Genomic DNA, 19978 nt, shown 5'->3' with positions numbered 1-19978 from the left:
AAAGTATCCGCTAGGCGGAGAGTAAAAATTTAAAAAAAAGTTTCAATGATTTATAGATACAAATCTCAAAAAAAAACTTTTATTTATAGAAAAACCGCCATTTTTAAATGTATAAACAAATAATATATACCTCAAATTTCGGAATTATAATTAATAACAACCGGAATTATATAAGTAATAACAACCGAGGTTGGCAACACTGTTAGAACGATAGCAGAAACAGTTGTGCGATGAGTCAGTTGACGAATGCATATTTTGCATTTTAATAATAACAAATCATAATGTAGTGTGTCAGTTTTTCCATAAGCAAAAATAAAGATTCTTAATTGTCATTTTTGCTTTTGTCGTCGCGTGTCGTCGTTATTTAAATATGTCGGTGAACGATCCGTTATTGAAAGAATTGAAAGGTTGGGTTTGATGCTTTCGTATTATTATTATTATTATAAAATTTAGAAATTACATCTCGATAAGCTCCCGTACGTCTCATTGTGGTGACATGCACAAAGCCTGTACACGAATTTTAGTGTGTCTGCGTGTTATTTATTGATGACTTCAGTTGCAGTTTTTTTTTTAAATTTTAACATTGTATAATTACAGGTGAGTCTGAACTTGATAGCCAGGAAAGGCTAATTTTTGAATGCAAACACAGTTTGTCTGCAAATCTTACAGCACAGCCATTTTATTCAATCTCTGTTCTCTTTATTGCAATAACAGAAGAACAACACAATACTGGATATACAATAAAAAAACTACTCACAAAGTCAACCCAAAGCCCAGAGAGTAAACAGTTGCACGAATGTTTTTGTCTACCTTAGAGTAGACATTGGGTGGAATATTATGATTCTGCGAGAAAATTCTTCATTTAGAATATCGTGTGCCGCTTAGTACGTGATTCTAAATGAAGAATTTTCTTGTAGAATCATAATATTTTACCCGACGATGTCTATATGAAGGTAGATGAAAACGTTTATGCAACTGTTTACTTGCTGGATTTTGGGTCGACTTTGTGAGTAGATTTTTGCAATAACAGACTTATAATATTTGCTTTTCCTGCTAGATAGGTTACTAATAGTAAAAAAAGTAGAAAACAGACTTAAATTATAAGTACAAAAAGTTAATTATCTGTAGGAAATAAAGCGCCGGAAATAAATTACAAAAAGTAATAATTCCTTATAGTGCAGAGCAGCGGTTTTTGATTGCTGGTCTCCAGAAAATATTTGTACTGAAGTTGGCGTAGTTGATTATTGGTGTTATTGAAGTAGTAATCTAGAATTACTGCACGTACTTTGTTGCGTACGGTAACTCTAGATAAGCATAAATAAACAATGTGTAGTTACTTATGGTTTCTTGATCCTTGTAAAATTATCCGTAATTTAACTGGTCTGCTGTGAGAAAAAGATTGAAAAACACTGGTGTAGAATGTGATTTTGGCATGTACTTAGATTTACAAGAACTTCAGATTAGCTTTCTTATACCAAAGTGTAGAAGGTCCCATATATATAGGGTAGGGGTTCCTATTGTTGACTGCTTCTGATAGTCGATCGTGTAAGTCAAAATCCGTTAGTAATTAGTCCATCGGAGCAGTTTTAGGCAAGCCGTCCTCACGGAAAGCAACGTAAGATCACCCCTTTCTCGACGAAATGCAAGAATAACAAGTTCCCGCACTTGTGGTAATGGGGAAAAATTAGTGCACAACACCCCTTCTAGTGGTTGACCACGTAATGAGGCATTCTCGGGTCTTTAGAAGATAACGTTCTGGGTGTATGTTTTCTACAAAATGCCTATTATTGAGTTTGCTTATCCTTTCACAATTGCCACATTTGTGAGGTTCTCAATGAAGGAAAACACAATTGTCAATGGCCATAAACGATCGTGCACCTGCTGGTCAACTACGAGATGAACTGTGATTTAACTATTTTTTTTCATAATGTAAACAAAGGTCTGATAAAAGGTTTTAGTATTGGTTGTAAATCAGTGTTTGTGAAGACAATGCATTAAAAGTGTTACATCATCTCAAAAGGGCAGAGAATTTCTAACTTGGGCTAACAACTGCTTCCAAAGGCTGAAAGACAGGGTTTGCTAAATATTGTATTTCATTTAGAGAAATGCTATTTTTGTTGTTGAAGATGAAACTGAAAACTAATGACTTAATCAATGTAGTGGCCACAGTCTGTCTTTAGTGATTATTATCATTAATGTTTTTATTCAGAGAGTGTCTGTTGCTTTTTAAATGATCTCTTGCCTTTCCAAAGTGTTCATTTTCTAATAATTTTTATAATTTAAGACTTATCAAGTTACTTAAAAGATTAAAATTTGATATAGTTTTGGAAAGAAACAATGAATAGAAAATTGTTATACTTTATTTTACTTCTGTTTTTTGTTGTTTTTTTGTATTATGTTATAAATTTCTGACCAGATTGCCAAGGTGGCAAAGTTGTCTTCCTGCCATTTATAGAACCTCAGATTTGAATCCTTTGCTGTGCCTTGGAGATTTTTCACCAAGGTTTTAACATAGATTGGGGCCCTATTCTTTACTGTTTGACTAATTTCATTGTGGATTGAGCCTGATTGCAATGGGAAAAATTGATATCAGCGATATAATCAATAATATATTAGTATTTTGCATCAACAAATCAATCAGTCAAGTGTTTGTTTTATGTTCCATTTTTTTCGTTTTATTACTTATTTAATTTTTTTAATGTAAATTTTTATATTAAAGTTAACAAAATTTTTCAATAGATAAGTACTTTAGTTTTATTTTAATTATATTTTTGTATTTAAAGGCCATGTGTTTGATTTAAGAATATATTCTTTGAGTGCAGAAGTAACTGATAGCAATGCATGTCTGTTGCCGTTTTGTGAAACCCTTGAAACTATACTTAGAAAAGGGCTCAAAAGTAAGTTTATTAAAATTTTTATGATATAACCATTAATTTTTTTAAATTTGAATAAAAAAAATTACAAAATAGATTTGTCATAGCACAATATCAAACAAATATTTAATCAACCTTATCTATATCAGTTGCTCAGTCATAAAGTCAAATATTTTCTATTTATACTTTATGGAAGATTACTTTGTCTTTAGAGAGATTTGCAATATATTCTACAATGTAGATAAGATAATATTTTTGAATATTAAGCATTTCAATAATAATGATAATCTAATGATAATCTAATCTAGTATAGAAATATTGTCAGCCTGAAGCATCCCTTTGATGGGTAAAGGCTTCTCCCAAATGCATTCCAATTTGTTTTTTTTCTGACATACTTCACCCAGGTGATTCTTGTAAACTGTGTAATTTTAAATTCACTTTTCTCTTGCACTTTAAACAAAGATAAACTATTGACGATAAAAATATTAAAATTTTTTAAACTTCAATAGAATATAAAATTCAGTGAAGTGTTGACTTGAATGTATGTGACTTACTGAGCTACATTCAGGAAAGTGTGCTTAAATGAGAATTTGCACAAAGCAGAAATGCATTAAAATTCCAGTAAATTAATCCTTAAATGCATAATTTATGATAGGTAAAAAGAATTAATTTATTTATGTAAATAAGGTAAAGTTGAGAATACAAATAAACAAAATGCCATCGTAATAACTATTTTTTTTCTAATATTTTATTAGGAAAAGATTATTCAATAAGGGAGGATTCTGATTTTTATGATAATGAAAAGCTTTCAAATAACTTTGAGTTGTCTTTATGGCTCGTGTCGAAATCCAAAAAATCATTTTGAGAGAAATTAATTAACATTTTATTATTTTATTTTAATTTAATTTTGTTAGTAAATTAATTATTTGGATGTTCTGTTTTTATTGATTAATGAATTTACTGGTAGTGCTAAGTTTATAAATGTTTTATAGGTGTATCATCAGCATTTGGTCGCAGTAAAAGAGATTATTGGCATTGGATTGAAAATTTACATTCTGAAAAAAATCATGAAAAGTAAGCTATCATAAATAATAATTACTAAATTTCAATACACTGTTTATTTATTTAGGATTTTCATATTAAAGTTATACTATAGCTTAATATGATTAAATGAACAAAAATTAATTAATTTCACAATTGCATATTTGGAATCGTGTAATTCCATGTTTCATTTTTACAATATAAAATTTGTATTGTAAAAATGAATTTTACTTTAAAAAATTACTCAATAGTAAAGTTCATTACAGTGGTGTCTTGTACTTTGAATTTAATTTATTCCAGGAGCCTCCTGGAATAAATTAAGTCAAATCAGTTTGATTTTTCCCATTAGATATAATGGAAAGTCAATCCATTCCCAGATCCTAAATGATACCCATTTCAATAAACTTAAAACAGCAAATATGCATAATTTAAGGTAAAAATAACACAATTAAATATCCTAATATTAAATTAAAATGTGAAAACAAATAAAATACATAAATGATGTAAAGTAAAATGAAAATTGCATTTATTGGTTGTGTGCCATAAACTTTGGTGTCTTAAACATGGCTACCAGATCCCGTTATAATGCTTTGCAATAAGTTCCTTTTTCACATAAATGGTAAATAATACAACCTTCCTCTTACACTTTATTGTTTCCATATGCTTTTTGGATGCCCTAGTTAATAAGTAAAGGTTATTTTGAGTTAAACAGAAATCTGTGTATTTTTAACAACTATTCTTATTTAACATAGATGTGTGATTTAATTAAAAAGTTCTGAAATTTAAGACATTATTTTTAATGTGAGATTATATTGTTTTTTTAGAAGCTTACTTTAAACTTCACATTTTGTTGAATAAAATTGAGTTGGAATGTCTTTGGATAAAAAGCATATCAGGCATATTATGCTTTGAGTTTTGGAAAGGATATAACACTGTAGAAACAATAAAAAATTTGTAATATGAAAATGTTTCTGAACTTTTAACATGTCGAATATGGTTTCAAAAAGTTCCATTTGGGAAATTTTGAATTAAAGATCACAAACCATATGGGGGGGGCCTTTTGTTTTGTAACCTTGTAAACTGTCAAATAAGAAAAATTGCAGGAAATTGTTAAAAATTGACAAATAACACATAATATATATAATCACACATCAAAAATAGAGCAAAAAATAACACTGAAAACATACAAGCATAATGCAAGAGTGAAAACTTGAGCACACGACAAATTGTGCTTATGCTTTAATTGCATTTTTTCACTGTATGCACAGTTGAAACTTTGAGGCATCATTCAAACTGATGCATTTGAAGTTAGTTGTTTAAAGTGTCAGGTATCACTGTATTATTTGTGTTAAATGATTCATCATTACTTTTTATATAAATGTTTTTTATATTTTATATAAAAATTAGACCTTTTCTCTGATTTAAAATTATTGTAATTAGCATTTGATATTTCTTTTATAATTTGATCATTTTTAATTAATTTTAGATTGATATCAATATCACTGCAATAAAATATTTCATTTATTTGAAATGGAGATAAAATTTTAATTATATTGCTACAGATAGCATTTTATATATATATATATATATTTGCTATTATTTGAATGTGATTAAATCACATTCAAATACTAAACTACTAATTGTTAAAATACTAAACTATACTTATTACTTAAAATTCGTAATAATAATAATAATATAAATTATCAAATATAAATGAGTGTAACAAGTAAATAGCAATGTATATTTTACAAAATTTAACTTTTATTGTTTGAATTCATTAAAGGTTATCATCAGCCATTTGTGACTGTATTAGTGTTGTAAAGGAAAATAAGAAGGTTTCTTTTTTAAATATTTATTTATTTTTACTTTTGTCAATATTTGTAGTCATATTAATAATGTTAATTTAGGTCCATCATAGCCAAGGAAAAGGAAGATTATTTCTTCGTATTGCTATGATGAAGAAAATTTTGTATAAGACCTTGGAGTATTTTTTACATAACAATGACAATATTCAGGTAAAATATCCAAATATTTTAAATTCTAAACAATATATATATATATAACATTAATCAAAACTATTTTTACTTATTAAGTCATTTTAATTAATTAAACATTAAATATTGTTTCTAGTTAGTATATGAAAAAGATTCAATTATGTGTGATGAAATCTTATCAGGTAATAAAATTATACTTTTTAATTTACTTTAACTAGTTTATCATTTTAATTCATTTTAATATTTAAATCCATATACAGTCAAACCTGTTTTTATGCGCTCTTTTTATGTGCGATTTTTAATTTGTGCGGTATAGTTGGCGACTAGTCTCGTGCGATTCGTCATGTCTTACGTTGACTTATTATAGCTAAATAAACTTATTATAGCATAAATGCACTTATTATAGTAATATTATTGCATGAATATGCGAAAAATAAAATAATTTACTTTTTAAGTCAACAAAACACCACCTGGACAAAAATATGTAAAACAGACGATAGACCAGACGATGCAGTCAAGTGCTGACATCTGTTGTCAATAAATTCAATTTCGTACGGTTTTGAGTTATTTTCTATGTGAGACTTCTTTTATGCGGTCCCTGTTGACCGCATAAAAAAAAATATTTTTTTAATTGTGTCGCGAAAACTATTATTTACAGCCATTCGTGAAGTTTCGTGAGATTTTTTTTAATGCGGTCCCTATCCCCCGCATAAAAACAGGTTTGACTGTATATATATATATATATCCTTATTTTATAAAAATCCTTATCATTTCATAAAAAATTGGATTAGAATAATAAAAATATTTTATTATTTAATTGAATAAAAAATTTTTTTAATCATAAAGAGAATGTAAAATGTCAAACTGTCCATATAACATCATCAATGATTGACACACTAAGGTAACATATTTATAAAAGAACTTGTACAATTTTATTGTTTAAAGCTAAGACTGTATTTTGTTTTTCCTATAATACATGAAGTTATGCCATATTTAGAAGTTACAAATTAGAAAATCATAATTATTTTTCTGCAAAAAAATTAATAAACAAACAACTTTATTTTTTTAATAATTGATACTTGAGAACCTAATGATTGACAGACATTTCCCCAATAATTGACACAGTTCACATCATCACAGACAGACATGTTATACAACAAGATTTCCAATTAAAAAGATATTTTAATGAATTATGCCCTTGAGATGTATTATGGCTTCAACCTAGATTTTAAAACATTCTGTAGAACATGGAGAGAAAGTTATCTTTTTTAAAATTATAATAAGAATATTGAGCTGTTGACTAGACATTATTACAAACAAGTAATTATTTATTGTGACATTATTACAATGCTGGGCTGCAATTTTTAATTCATATTTTTAATTTATTTAACTTAAAATATATGCTCTTCACCTCAAATTAGTAGTCACTTGCTCACGTACATCATACTTCTCCTTTAACAATAGAATTGTGCCAGTCATCTTTTAGGGGAAATTTTAGAATTAATTATAATAACATGACTTTTGGTTTTCATCAGAAGTTCATGTATAATTAATTTGGGCCTCCTGTCCCTAAGGTTTCCATAACTAACTCCATCTAACTCCATTCTCAAGATTAAGGACAGACAACATATGGACGAATGACAGTAGGAATTTACAGGTCTGCAATTTTTTGAAATTGGAGACTTGTAAATTCCTACTGTCATTCGTTCATACGTCTTATTAAACAGTAGCAATTCTAATTTCTAGAGATAGAAAATTAACTAATGCAATCTAGAGAAAACTGTAAGCCTACTTGGGCCTGCTTAGTTTATATTATATACAGAGAAGGAAACATTGAAACTTAATTCTCTATGCCCCAGATTTGGTTCAGCTAAAATTTTTATAATTTTTTTGTAATGATATTTCAGTGGTTTAGAAATTTTCTTCTGAATCACTGAAATATTGTCACAATCAACACAACGTGTATTTTAGCATTCTTCACAATTGAAAGCTCTGCTAAAATCCATGTGACAACCTGAAGATTGGTTTATTCTGAGAAAATCTGACTTTTAGTTTTCCATTTCTGCTACAAGATTGTGAAAACAGATTTCACTGCTACTATCATGAAGTAGCATCTTTAAATCTGAACTTGAAACATCATTTGGAGTTTGAAGCCTGGATCCATCTACAAATGATTGGCCCTATTTTTCTTTCAATTGGATTTTTCCCAGAGGATTTATACACCAGAGTGGAATGAGGAACATCAAAAGTCCTACTGGATTTGTGACATTCTACTTTTTACTGCAATGAGAGCACCATTCATTACAGACTCAGAATATTTAAATTTTGATTTTTACAAACCTGGCTTAGACTGCATAGGAGACACAATCACCAGTTTGATGTAAAAAAATCTGGAATGAAACCAGAAGGAAATATCTTAATAATAAAAAAAAACCATTTATTGACAAAGTTTATCTGTATCTCACCAGTGTTTGACTTTAGATGTCAAACACTGGTGAGATACAGATATTGAAACTGATAATTGACACTACATGTTTTTTGCCTTAAATAGTTATTTGCAGCTTTAGGCAGTATTTTTTAATAACTTTTCACTATTTAAATTATGGAAATAAAGTAAAACATTATTAAAAACACTTAACAACAATTAGTTATAAATGGATTTTCTCTGCTTTCCTCCGTAACAAAAAATTAAGGTCTTCTAGCTTCACATACAAGCCACAACTAAAATGGCTTTTACCACATCTCTCTCTCTCTCTAGTGATCAAAAACTGAACTACATCAAATCACTTAATAGTAATAAAAATAACACTAGACTGTATTAGTGGTCCTAAATTAAGTTTAAAGCATCATTTACTAGGAATTTTAGTAGTATTTGTCAGTCACTGGGTCTATGTCAAACACTGATGCCATTATCCTAGTTTAAATTTAAATGTATTTAGGTTTCTTTTCTTATTGCTTTATTTTCAGAATTCTTTGGCAAAGTCAAATCTGCTTATGCCTTTGTCTAATTATTTTTAATGCTTTTGAAGCAGATAGCTTTTTTAATTTATGTGAAAATGTGAGGAGTTTTTGCTGTAAATTCTGTACTGAAATAAATTTCTTCTAATAATGAGTAATTAGTCAAAACAGAGAGATGACTGATGTAATTCACAAAATTGATAAACAAATAAATATCCATAATGAGGCTTTATCACACTATCTAATAAACAATTATGCAATTTTACAATTATTACAGCTATTACATTACAGATATTTATTTGTTTATCAATTTTGTGAATTGTAATAATATTTCATTGTTATATAAAATCAGAATTTCACAAGGACTTTTACATTATTAGTTAATAATATAATTTTAAAAAAATTGATCACTTACTTAACATTCCTTAAACCATAAACTGTATTGATATATATATATTTAGAGATTGTTCAAATGATTATTGTATGGTTGAAAGCTGTTAATTAAAATTAAAGGTTTTAATTCATTATATAAAAAATACTGTGTTTGAAATTTTTATATTCCAATTAAGACATTGAACAAAATTATTTTAAAATTTATTATCAATTTCAGAGATTTTTCTTTCCTTGATATATGAAGTAAATAATGTAAAATTCAAATTGACATTAAAGGTAAAAAAGTTACTATTTTTCTGTAACACTTTCCATTGTTTAACATATATATATAAAAATAGATAAATGCAAACTTTTAATTTTTAGAATGCAAGTTTTCTTGATGAAACATGGCAACTTGGAGTAAGTAAAATTTGCATAGAGTATTCATTTTGCTACTTTATTATATATTACATTCATTCATAAAAATTTTATAATCATTAACTTTTTTTTGATCTTTACATAATTCCAGAAAAACAACTAATGTTGTTGCCCAATATTGTTTAACAATTGACTTCAAGATTCTTTTTTTTTGCTATGTTATATTTATACTCTCTATAAAATTATAAAAATGTGCAGAAATTAGAGTTTCCGTAAATGAAAAGCAGTTATCAAAATTTTTTTTATATTATTTTATGACATCTTTTAGAAGCTTTTTAAAATATTTTTAAATTAACACTGATATTTATTTGCACTATTAAAACATTATTTGTTTTAACATTGTAGATAACTATTATTTACTTAATAATTGTATTTGAAATAATTACTTTTCATTTTTCAAATTAAAACATGAAAAATGGATGTGATGAAAATTCGACTTCTCTGAAAACCACTTGTAATAAACCACAGTACAACTGAAAATGTTTGATAATTAAAATTGTTCCGAATAGTACTGTGATATAAATTCTTATATTTAAAAAATGTAAAATTAATTTTTATATATCAAATTATTACATTAATATAACTATAAGTAATAATGCATTTATTGTGTGAACGTATTTCTCCATATCAACTCTTTTTCACGATTTCTTTTTAGGTATATAAAATGTATGAATTTGTTCCATGCAAAGATTTGGGAATGAGTTTAGGGTAATTATTTTTATAATTCTAAAGTAAAAATTTACTGCAGAAACTGAAGTTTAAAAATGAAATATTTTTAGGTTTGTTAAAGGAAGGCCAATTGTTGTCAATGTCGAAAAAGGAAGTGTTGCCGCTGAAGATGTAAATATGTAACATTGATAAATACTTATTTCCTGTTAAATTTTTAATTATTGAGAAAAATACTTATAAAAACATAAATATTAAAGAAAACATGTAAAAACAAGAATAGTATAAAATTGCATGTTCTTTGAGAATAAATGATTCGTTAGAGGACAGCAAAGCATATTGAGGAAAATTAATATTCAGGGTGATTTGTTTTTAAAAAAAAAATGGATGCTATGAGTGTAGATAAGTACAATATATTTTTGATAATTTCTTACTGATATCTGAACAATATTAAATTTTTGATTAATTTTATAAAAAATTAAAAATAATTTAGTTTATTATTAATTTTTACAAATTGAATTCTAGGAAATCTTTATTGTTTAATCATCTTTTATATATCTCTTCTTTCTATCCTCTCTTTCTATATCAAGGTCATTTAAAGGAATCTTGAGAATGTGAATTTCATCTAAACAAGAATTGAACAAATTGTTGTTACAAAAATTTAATATCTTTGCATTTTACCTTTATCAGATTGTTACTTTTTGTTTATAATAAATACAATGATAATGAAATATGACTAATATGAAATGTCTAAATGTTGCTTAGACATTTTGTTATCTATGTTTTGAACAGAATAAATTTTGCAGTCATTTTTAATTTCTGAGCTAATTTAAATATACAGTATTGTATATACTTACAATGTAGCATAGTTAGGTTTCATGGTAAGTGTCAGATTTTTTTATACTTGGGTATCTGTTTGATAGTAAATAGACCTCCTGAGTTTTATAAGAATAAGTAATGAAGGTGAACTTGTGATGTTGGCTAAATGTTATTCTGTTATTGGTGAAGTATGGCCTAAGAAGAATGGATGTAAGAATTGCTGTTTTTAATTATATACTACATAACTAATTAACACCCTATTCAAATCATCAACAGTTGGATGTTTGAAGTGGTAAAGATGTCAGTCTGTTGCTCTGGGATCCAGGCAAACAACTTCAGGAATTTTTCATAGATGTCCCAGAAATGTTAGGTCTTGATCTCCCATTCTGATTGGTCTCAGATACCCTCACTGTGGATATTGCTGAATACATAATGAATCTGGAAAAAAGCCTTTCTTAGTGTTCACAGAACAGAAAGAGTAAAAAAAAAAACAAATTCTCCAGAATACTTTGTAAGCACCTAAACATTTGTTTTGTCATTTTATATTATTAAAAAGTTTGCTATATGTAGTACAAAATGGAGACGACAATTTTTTTTTTATCTCAGATGACACAAGAAAGTATTTTGTATTCATTTCTGCATTAGAAGGATAATGTAAGATTATAAGGAAATCTTGTAAATTATGAATATTTTTCAATTGATAAATGATATAGTTATATCAGATTAAATATTCTCAGAGAAAATTACTTTTTCAAGCTAGCTTATGATAATTATTATCAATGATTTTAATTTAACATAATGACTTATAATTAGCAGTAACTAATTCTTGATTAATTTTTAAATAATATTTAAAATATCATAAAAAGTAACAGTCTGAATAACCAGAGTTACGTTATGATAGCCATTTCACACAAACTAAGATTCAGTCTCTTTCAACCTTCCTTTTAGGCTTCTAGAAGGATAGTTGATACTGTATGATTTAGCTTTAACTTTCAGACCAATGATTCATTTCGCTCTCTTTTGTTTTAGATGTTTGTGCATATAGAAATTTCTCTGTTTTATAATAATAATAATGAACTAAATTATTAAAACATCTTTATTTCTAACTAAAAATTGGCATTTTAAATTTAAAAATTTCCATGCATAAATTATATTTCGTCTAAATACAGATAGATCTGAATCATTTTTTCAATAACATGTCAAACTACTTATTCACATTAATTGTTGTTATTGGGTAAATACTGGGTGATTATAATTAAAATATATTTATTTAACACTTTCCAGAGAGAGATTTAGCAGTCTAAATGCAACAAAATCTGCAGTTTAAATGCTGCAGCCAAGTTTTTGGTATAAAAAATGGCCACTAATGTTCAATGTCATTAGTTGCAATGGCCATTGTGAAGATCCCATAAAGTGGTTCACAGCCCTGATATCATCTGCAGTGATGCAGTTGACACCCTTTTATGAAAGAGGGGTGAAATATTTGAAATATCGTATGTTGGGTTGAGAGGGCACTGAGGCAGGACTCTGTTTATGTGAAACTTTTATTGGAGTAAAGTAAGGCTTGCAATAATTCCACAGATCCCTCAGGGTACAAATTAAGTTTGTAGATCAGTCACTACTGAATTCTGTGAGAAATTCTAGAAACTAGTTTATGTCTGTGATTCTTTCTTGATTGACAGCCCTGATTAAGCTTTGTCCAGTGGAACTTCTTATTATGTTACCTTTGGGTTTAGCAGTTGACAGTTGGCCAGTCGAAAGTACAGATCAGGAGCTTTTGTTGGAAAAGAGCTTGAAAAAATTTTGACAGGAACTATACTAAAAGAACGTGGCAAATAAAGAACTAGAACTTTTGTGAAAATTACTGGATCTTAGAGAAAGAATGGATATGTTTGTAGAAAAGAACCAGAGAATGGATCTTTGCAAAAGGACTGGTCTTTCTAAAAGAACTAACATCCTTGCAAAAGAACCCTGTATCTTTGAGATATGGTTTTTTTTTTATCCATTTGGTTTCTTGATTGCCCATTCTGATTGGTCTCAATTTCTTGTCCACACTTTTCAATTGGTCTCTACATATTTCCATGCATGACTTGAGACCAATTCATGCTGTGGTTGATAAACGATAATTCATTTATTATGACACTGAATTCATACCAACAAGAAATGGTTGATCTCAGGACTTACATTGTTTATTCCTTCTTTTATATTTATTTTACAAAATATTTCTGTCTCTTTCTCTCTCTCTCTCTCTCTCTCTCTCTCTCTCTCTCATTTTCTATTAATAAAAATTAAATGTTGAGCTTAGATGTAATCTGGAATCTTATGCCATCATCTTACTGGAACATACATTTCTTGTGAAATTGTTTCATGAAAATAATGGCAATGTTGCAGTTGCATTTCGAGATCTTTACTGTTTTAAGAATTTATATTGAGGACCATTGACTTTACAAGTTCTCAGGAGAATGATCACTTGATTTAAGGAAATTGGATTCTTGGAAGTTCAGTCTTGTTGAGGTTGCAAACCTATCACTTTACAAGTCATTGAAGATGTTATCACAGCTGTTGTTGAACAGTCAGTTAATAATGTTGCAGGCTTGTATAGTGTATGCATAGTATCACAGTAGTTGAATATCTCCTTTTGTAGTGTGGAACATATTGAGAAAATTGCAATATTATTTGAATATAATCAGTTACAACTGGCAGTTGCTTGCCACTGAAGGGAATCAAACTTTGCATTGGCTTTCCTTGCTAGAATGGAAGTGGATGAGTTGTGACTATGGAAGATCCTGTGAAGGGACAAGGCAACTTTTACCTCAGTGAACACTTGAAAATGTCACATTTGGGCCACAGAAAACTCTCATGTTTTCCAATACAGATTCCACTGCACTTACCTAAAGTTAGTTTGGTGTTAATTCATAGCCACATTAACCTTGGATTATTCTTTTTCAAAAAAGCCCAGATATATCAAGAGATGTTCAACACTTTTGTTGTACACCAATTACAGCAGTAACAATGCTTGAATCAACTACTTTCATGCAAAACGTGATGCTTCCTCATATTAGATGCTGCTGAATTTTGCCACAGCAACTGCTGTATGCAGCAGTTGCTGTGGCAAAATTCTACTTACAACAGAGTGACTAGTGATGCATTTCCTACTGCCTGACCTCTTTGTTTTTTAGATGTTAATTTATATAATTTTTGATTGTGAGGATGCTTAAAAAGTGTGGTTTATCAAGGACATGTTGCGGATTTGAAGCCTTGAAATACAGTATCACATAGCAAATAAAATTTTTGTTGCTTGCATTGTCAAAAATACCATAGTGGTGAGTTTTATGATGTCAGAGTAGAAGTATTAACTTTTTTTATGGAAATGTTTTCTGCAAGTCTTGGAATGCTGCCATGCCAGATTTTGTTGCATGTAAACTGCTAAATATCTCTCTAGACAGCATCAACTAGGGATATTTTAATTACAATCACCTAGTGTCTAATGTATACGTTGAATTTATATTTTGTGTGTTATTTTTTATTAATAAAGTTTATACTTGAATAAATGAATTGGCAGTAGATTATTGAGTTTGTAAACATTATTGTCTCGAATAGTTTCATTAAAAATTCAAATTTAATATAATTTAGATAAATTTTTAATATTTTGTTTTTTCATAAAGTTAAAATATCTTGTTTTATATATACTGTATATATATATTTATATTAAAGTTTAAATATGCATAATGTTAAAAGATATGTAATTCAAATGTTTCAGGACCAGATTGAAGTAGGAGATATGTTAGATGAGTTATATGGAAAGCCACTCTATGGCTGTAGAAAAGGAATGATATCTTCTTTATTAAATACTTTTCAAGGATTGCCTATTTATATATGTGTTGTAAAGGTAATAAAGTTTTTGTGGCTTATTTATAATCTGTTGTAATGAATGGATATTAATTTTTTAAATTATCAAGTTAAAATAGAATTATTTAGTTTCTGTTAATAAGCATTGAATATGAAAATGAGTGTTCAATATGTTATATTTACATTTTGTATTATTCTCCACTTATGGAATCTTACAGATAATAAGAATAAATATACTGAATTTTAAAACAATGTGTTTAAAAGGAAGATATAACAAAAATATTTTAATTAAAGTATATATAATTTAAAACAAAAAATTTTTAATGTATACAATTCTGTCTTTGTAACTATTTTTATTCAGTACGAAGAAATTGAAAGTAAAATGATGACATAACCAACCACTAATATGAAACTGTGTAAAAGTTTCTGCAGTTTTAGTATGATTTTATCATAGTAATGTATATAACATAATTTTAATTTTCAGTATTTATTTTTTATTACTGGGTAATCATTACGTGAAAAAACATATGGTTTGCTTGTATTTTGTGACTTCAGTACAGCGCAGAAACTGAAAGGCAATGAGATTGAGGCTTTTCTGCAATGTTTAGCAGTGCTGCAGAGTAGTGTCTTGAGGGGTAACTAGTCTGAATATTAACTCCTAGTGCTGAAACAATGCATTTGAAGGCCTGTTTATAGAACGTTTTTGGATCCCCAAGGCCTCTAGAACATGCTGTAAAAATATTGCCACTAACTCCCAGAATACCCTGTATAGCATGAGTGTTCTGTACAAATAAAATGTTTGTTGTTTGCAGCACCAAAAGTGCCATTGTTGTGAGTTTTGGTACTAATTTTTGTTTTTATGGAAATGTTTTCTGCATATTCTGTAATGTCATCATATTAAATTTGATTGCATTTGGACTGATAAATATCTGTAGATAGCATTGAATAGATATATTTTACTTAAGACCACACTGCATGTGTTGTTTTAATGTTAACACGATGAAATACTCTTTCTATATTAATATTATTATTTGTTTCATATTATTAATTTTTTATAATTATAAGCTGCTATATGTATTTTTCATATAAATTCAGTATATTTCATTACAGTGTTTATTTTGGAATGGTTACATTTTTCCGCCTTTACGTCAGCATTTAATGCAGTTACATCTTAACGTTAATCAAATTGAAGAAAAATTTCATCGTACATTAATAAAATTATCAGAACTTCAAGACAAAAATTTGGATTGTAAATTACCTCTCAACTCTCAATTGTCAAGATGTGATAAAAGTGATATTTTTGAAAGAGAAACAGTGAGGTTGGATTTATTTATTTATTCTAAACTTGATATATTAAGCATTTTAAACTAATCGCATATTAATACTTTAGTTCTGGTTATTCTGTTGTGTTTTTGGGATGTGAAGTTGTTGGACAAGTAAGTATGAAAATTATTGGTGAAGTAATTAAAGTACAATGTAATGTCCTTATAATAAAATAAGACAAATAATAGATTTATACAATTGATTAAAAATTTATTTTTTATGATAATGAATATAGTTTAAATTAAACATATATTCAGCTTGTCTCATCCTAGAATAAATAAGATATAAATAAATAATCAGTCAATCATAATTGTTACATAGAATACATATATACAATAAATTATTCATAATATATCCGATTTAATTTAATAATATGATTTGTCTTTGTTATAATCAAGTGAATAATATGTTAGCATTTACTATATTTTTTTGGAATGAAAATGTGTGATATATTTGTAAATTGAAATAAAATTTCTGAAATGTAAAATTATTCTGGACTTGTATAATTTTACTCTGTTTTGGCAGAACTTCAACTTTAATATAAATACCAATTTTGTTAATTTATAAAATTGCTTTCAAACAGGACCATGGAATGGCTGAAATTGGGAAAGCAATTGATAAATTTCAGAACAGTCAAGATAAAAAGGTAATTTAAAGTTTTAATATTATGTTATTAAAATATTCAATTAATTTTAATAAATAATTTTATATTTGTTTTATAAGGAAGCATATTTTTATATAAAAGAAATAAGGATTATAGCTACAGAGAAATTAACCAGTAAGGTGAGACTATATAAGTTAAATTTATGAATTTTATTTATTTATTTATTTTTTTAGAATTTTAATTTAGTTTATTATAATACAACAATACAATAACCATTTCATTTCATAAATAACAGGGCAAAATATTGTTTGTATGGATAAAGAAATCATATAATTATTTTTCAGTGAATACATATTCTTAGTTTATTTGTATTTGTATGACTAATTACAGTAATAACTATATATCTGATAAACTTTTGAAGGAAACTTTATTTTCAGTTTTTCAATAATTAATAAGCTTTGAAAATATGTATTTTGATCAGTTGCCATTAATTCTTTTTCAGTTTTTCTAGAAAATTAAAATTATTTTAGATTCCATTTTCTTATTTCGTATTTTTGCACTTTTTTTTTCTTTTGGAAGGAAAAAAGTAATGAAATTCTTCTATTTAATTGGCTTCTGCTGTCTTATCAATATTCTATTTGGAAATTGGATTAAGATTTTACTAAAAAATTTAGCTATGTCTTTAGCCAGATATTATGAAAATCACATTGTTTATGCTTATGAATTCCCTGACTTCTTCAGAAAAAATTTCCATTTATTATTATTATTTTTTCATATGATTTCATATGAACCATTTAAGCTCAAGTAAAAGTTTGTATTTATTTGAGACTATCATTGTTAAGTGACTACATTTTAAGTTATTTTTACTACATGGCAATATTTGCATTTCTTGAAAATGTGTATCGATTACAGGTACTCCTCACTTTACGACCTATCTGCTTAACGACCACTCGCACTTACGACCAATCGAGTTTCGACCTGCAATTTGGGGAATCCCCTTTCTCGGCTCGAGCGTCGATCGGTGGCGAATGGTGACATGTGCACTAAGCGTACTATAATAGACTTGTGCGTACTATAATAATCTTTTAATGAATAAATTTGAAGTTTGTTGCATAATTTGTATAATTTTACAACGTTCCTATATTCCCGGCGCAAGCTACTTGTTTATCGACCACTTCGCTTAACGACGTAGTCGTCGGAACGGAACTCGGTCATAAAGTGAGGAGTACCTGTATAGATAAATAATGCTGTATAAATAATCCACTGTGCATGAAAGTGGATTATTTATTTAAAGCATTATCTACAGACGTAGAAAAAATTTTTTTTTCTGTAGAAAATAAACATACATTTACCAAATTGTATGTGATAGATATATCTCACACTTAATAATATCAATGCTTAGTTTGTTATTCTGTTCATTTGCTACTGTCCAGATAGATAGTACTAAGATTGCTACAGAAGAATGAAAAACAATTAACTCTATTTCTTTCCCTCAAATTGATATGGAATGACAGATCAACTCTTAACATTTCTAAATTGTAAAATATGCCTGTTAAATAAACTTGTATAACTGCTCACAGTTCATTATAGCAAACAAATCAAACATTTAGAGTTCCTGATAATTTATACTATATTATTTACAGAATATTGTTTCTAAGCATTATACAGAAATATCTTCTTGTGGAAGGAGGACAGATTTTACTAAATATTTTGCATTTATTGCAGGGTAAGAATTTCAAAGCAAATATTTTATTCAATATATAAATTTTTATAATAATGAAAATAAAAAAAGTATTTTTACTATAATATAATAAAATTATTTGTGTTTAATAAATAATTATCACATAAATAATGTTTCTTTTTAGTGAAACTTTATGCACAGTTGCTAAAAATTTTGCTTGTTATGTTTTTGAAGCATCAACTATAGAAGAGGTAAATTTTTTGATATGACGATTCATTCATAAAAATCAAATTTGATGATTAATAAATATTATAAAGTAAATATTCACACGCTATTCATTTTATTATGTTTTATTTCTAGTCGAAAGTAATATTGAGTCATATCGGTAAGTTTTGTTTTAATTCTTGTAATGTTTTGACAAGACAAATGTTTTACTTTTTATAATTCATATAGCACAAGGTTTTGGAAGAACTCATTGGGCTGTTTGATCAATCAGCATTTATACTCCATGTATTCTGTATAATATAATAATTATAAAATTTTTAAATATTCTATTAGAATAATAATGATAAGAATATTTTTATATATTGTTATCTAATATATCAAATATATATTACATGTAAAAACTGTATAAAATGAACATTGTTCAGCTAATGAGGATTTTATCAATTTTCTTTCATATAAAAGTATCAATCATTGTAAACAAACACAAACACACAATAAAACACGTATAGTATACATATATATATATATATATATAAAAATAATAAATAAATCAATATTCAGTATAACTATTTTAAATTAAAGATAATATAGGAAATTTTCAAAATACATTTTAAATATCTCTTATAAACTAGTATAATTTCTAAATAATGAAATGGAAGAATCAATTGCATGAAATTTCTTACATAGAATAAATGTCTTTTGTGTAAACAGACTGATTGCATAAAGATTATACATAAGATATATATTAAATTTTATTATATAAAATATAAAATACAAGTTTTCATGTGTATATAACACTATATCAGTAACATTCAGATATTTCAGATATTTTGGTTTAGATATTTTTAAAATAATTTTTACATTTGAATTGAAAAAAAATTTAAGATTTCATTAAATAAAAATAGGTTTTTTATATGGAAACTATTTTACGTAAAGCATCTGTCGAAGTTCTTGAAAAAATATTTTTTTTATAGATGATTATTATATAGATGTTTGATTATAAACACTACTATATTAGATTAAACAAATAATTTTATGTGTTTTTTATTTATACATTTATTCTATAGAAATTAAATTAAATTTCCATAATACTGTAAAGATTAATAGAATCATTTTTCTTTTTTGATTTTTCTCA

At 27.0% G+C, this 19978-nt stretch overlaps 1 protein-coding gene across 1 annotated transcript; it reads left to right on the top strand.

Annotated features, from left to right (window-relative positions):
* The first annotated feature begins 212 nt into the window (after positions 1-212).
* Positions 213-19272, top strand: LOC136989221 (uncharacterized). Its single transcript, XM_067287316.1, has 19 exons — positions 213-407; positions 2784-2897; positions 3866-3947; positions 5698-5749; positions 5822-5929; positions 6045-6090; positions 9477-9535; positions 9623-9658; positions 10332-10384; positions 10456-10516; positions 14922-15050; positions 16121-16329; positions 16401-16446; positions 16917-16979; positions 17057-17116; positions 18581-18663; positions 18803-18869; positions 18979-19003; positions 19072-19272. The coding sequence occupies exons 1-19, from the start codon at positions 371-373 to the stop codon at positions 19104-19106; spliced, it is 1365 nt and encodes a 454-aa protein (XP_067143417.1). The 5' UTR covers positions 213-370; the 3' UTR covers positions 19107-19272.
* The last annotated feature ends 706 nt before the right edge of the window (positions 19273-19978 follow it).

Source organism: Centruroides vittatus, unplaced genomic scaffold (genome assembly GCF_030686945.1).
Source record: "Centruroides vittatus isolate TY-2023 unplaced genomic scaffold, ASM3068694v2 scaffold_450, whole genome shotgun sequence".
Classification (NCBI taxonomy): Eukaryota; Metazoa; Arthropoda; class Arachnida; order Scorpiones; family Buthidae; genus Centruroides; species Centruroides vittatus.
This window is presented reverse-complemented; position numbering and strand designations above follow the sequence as displayed.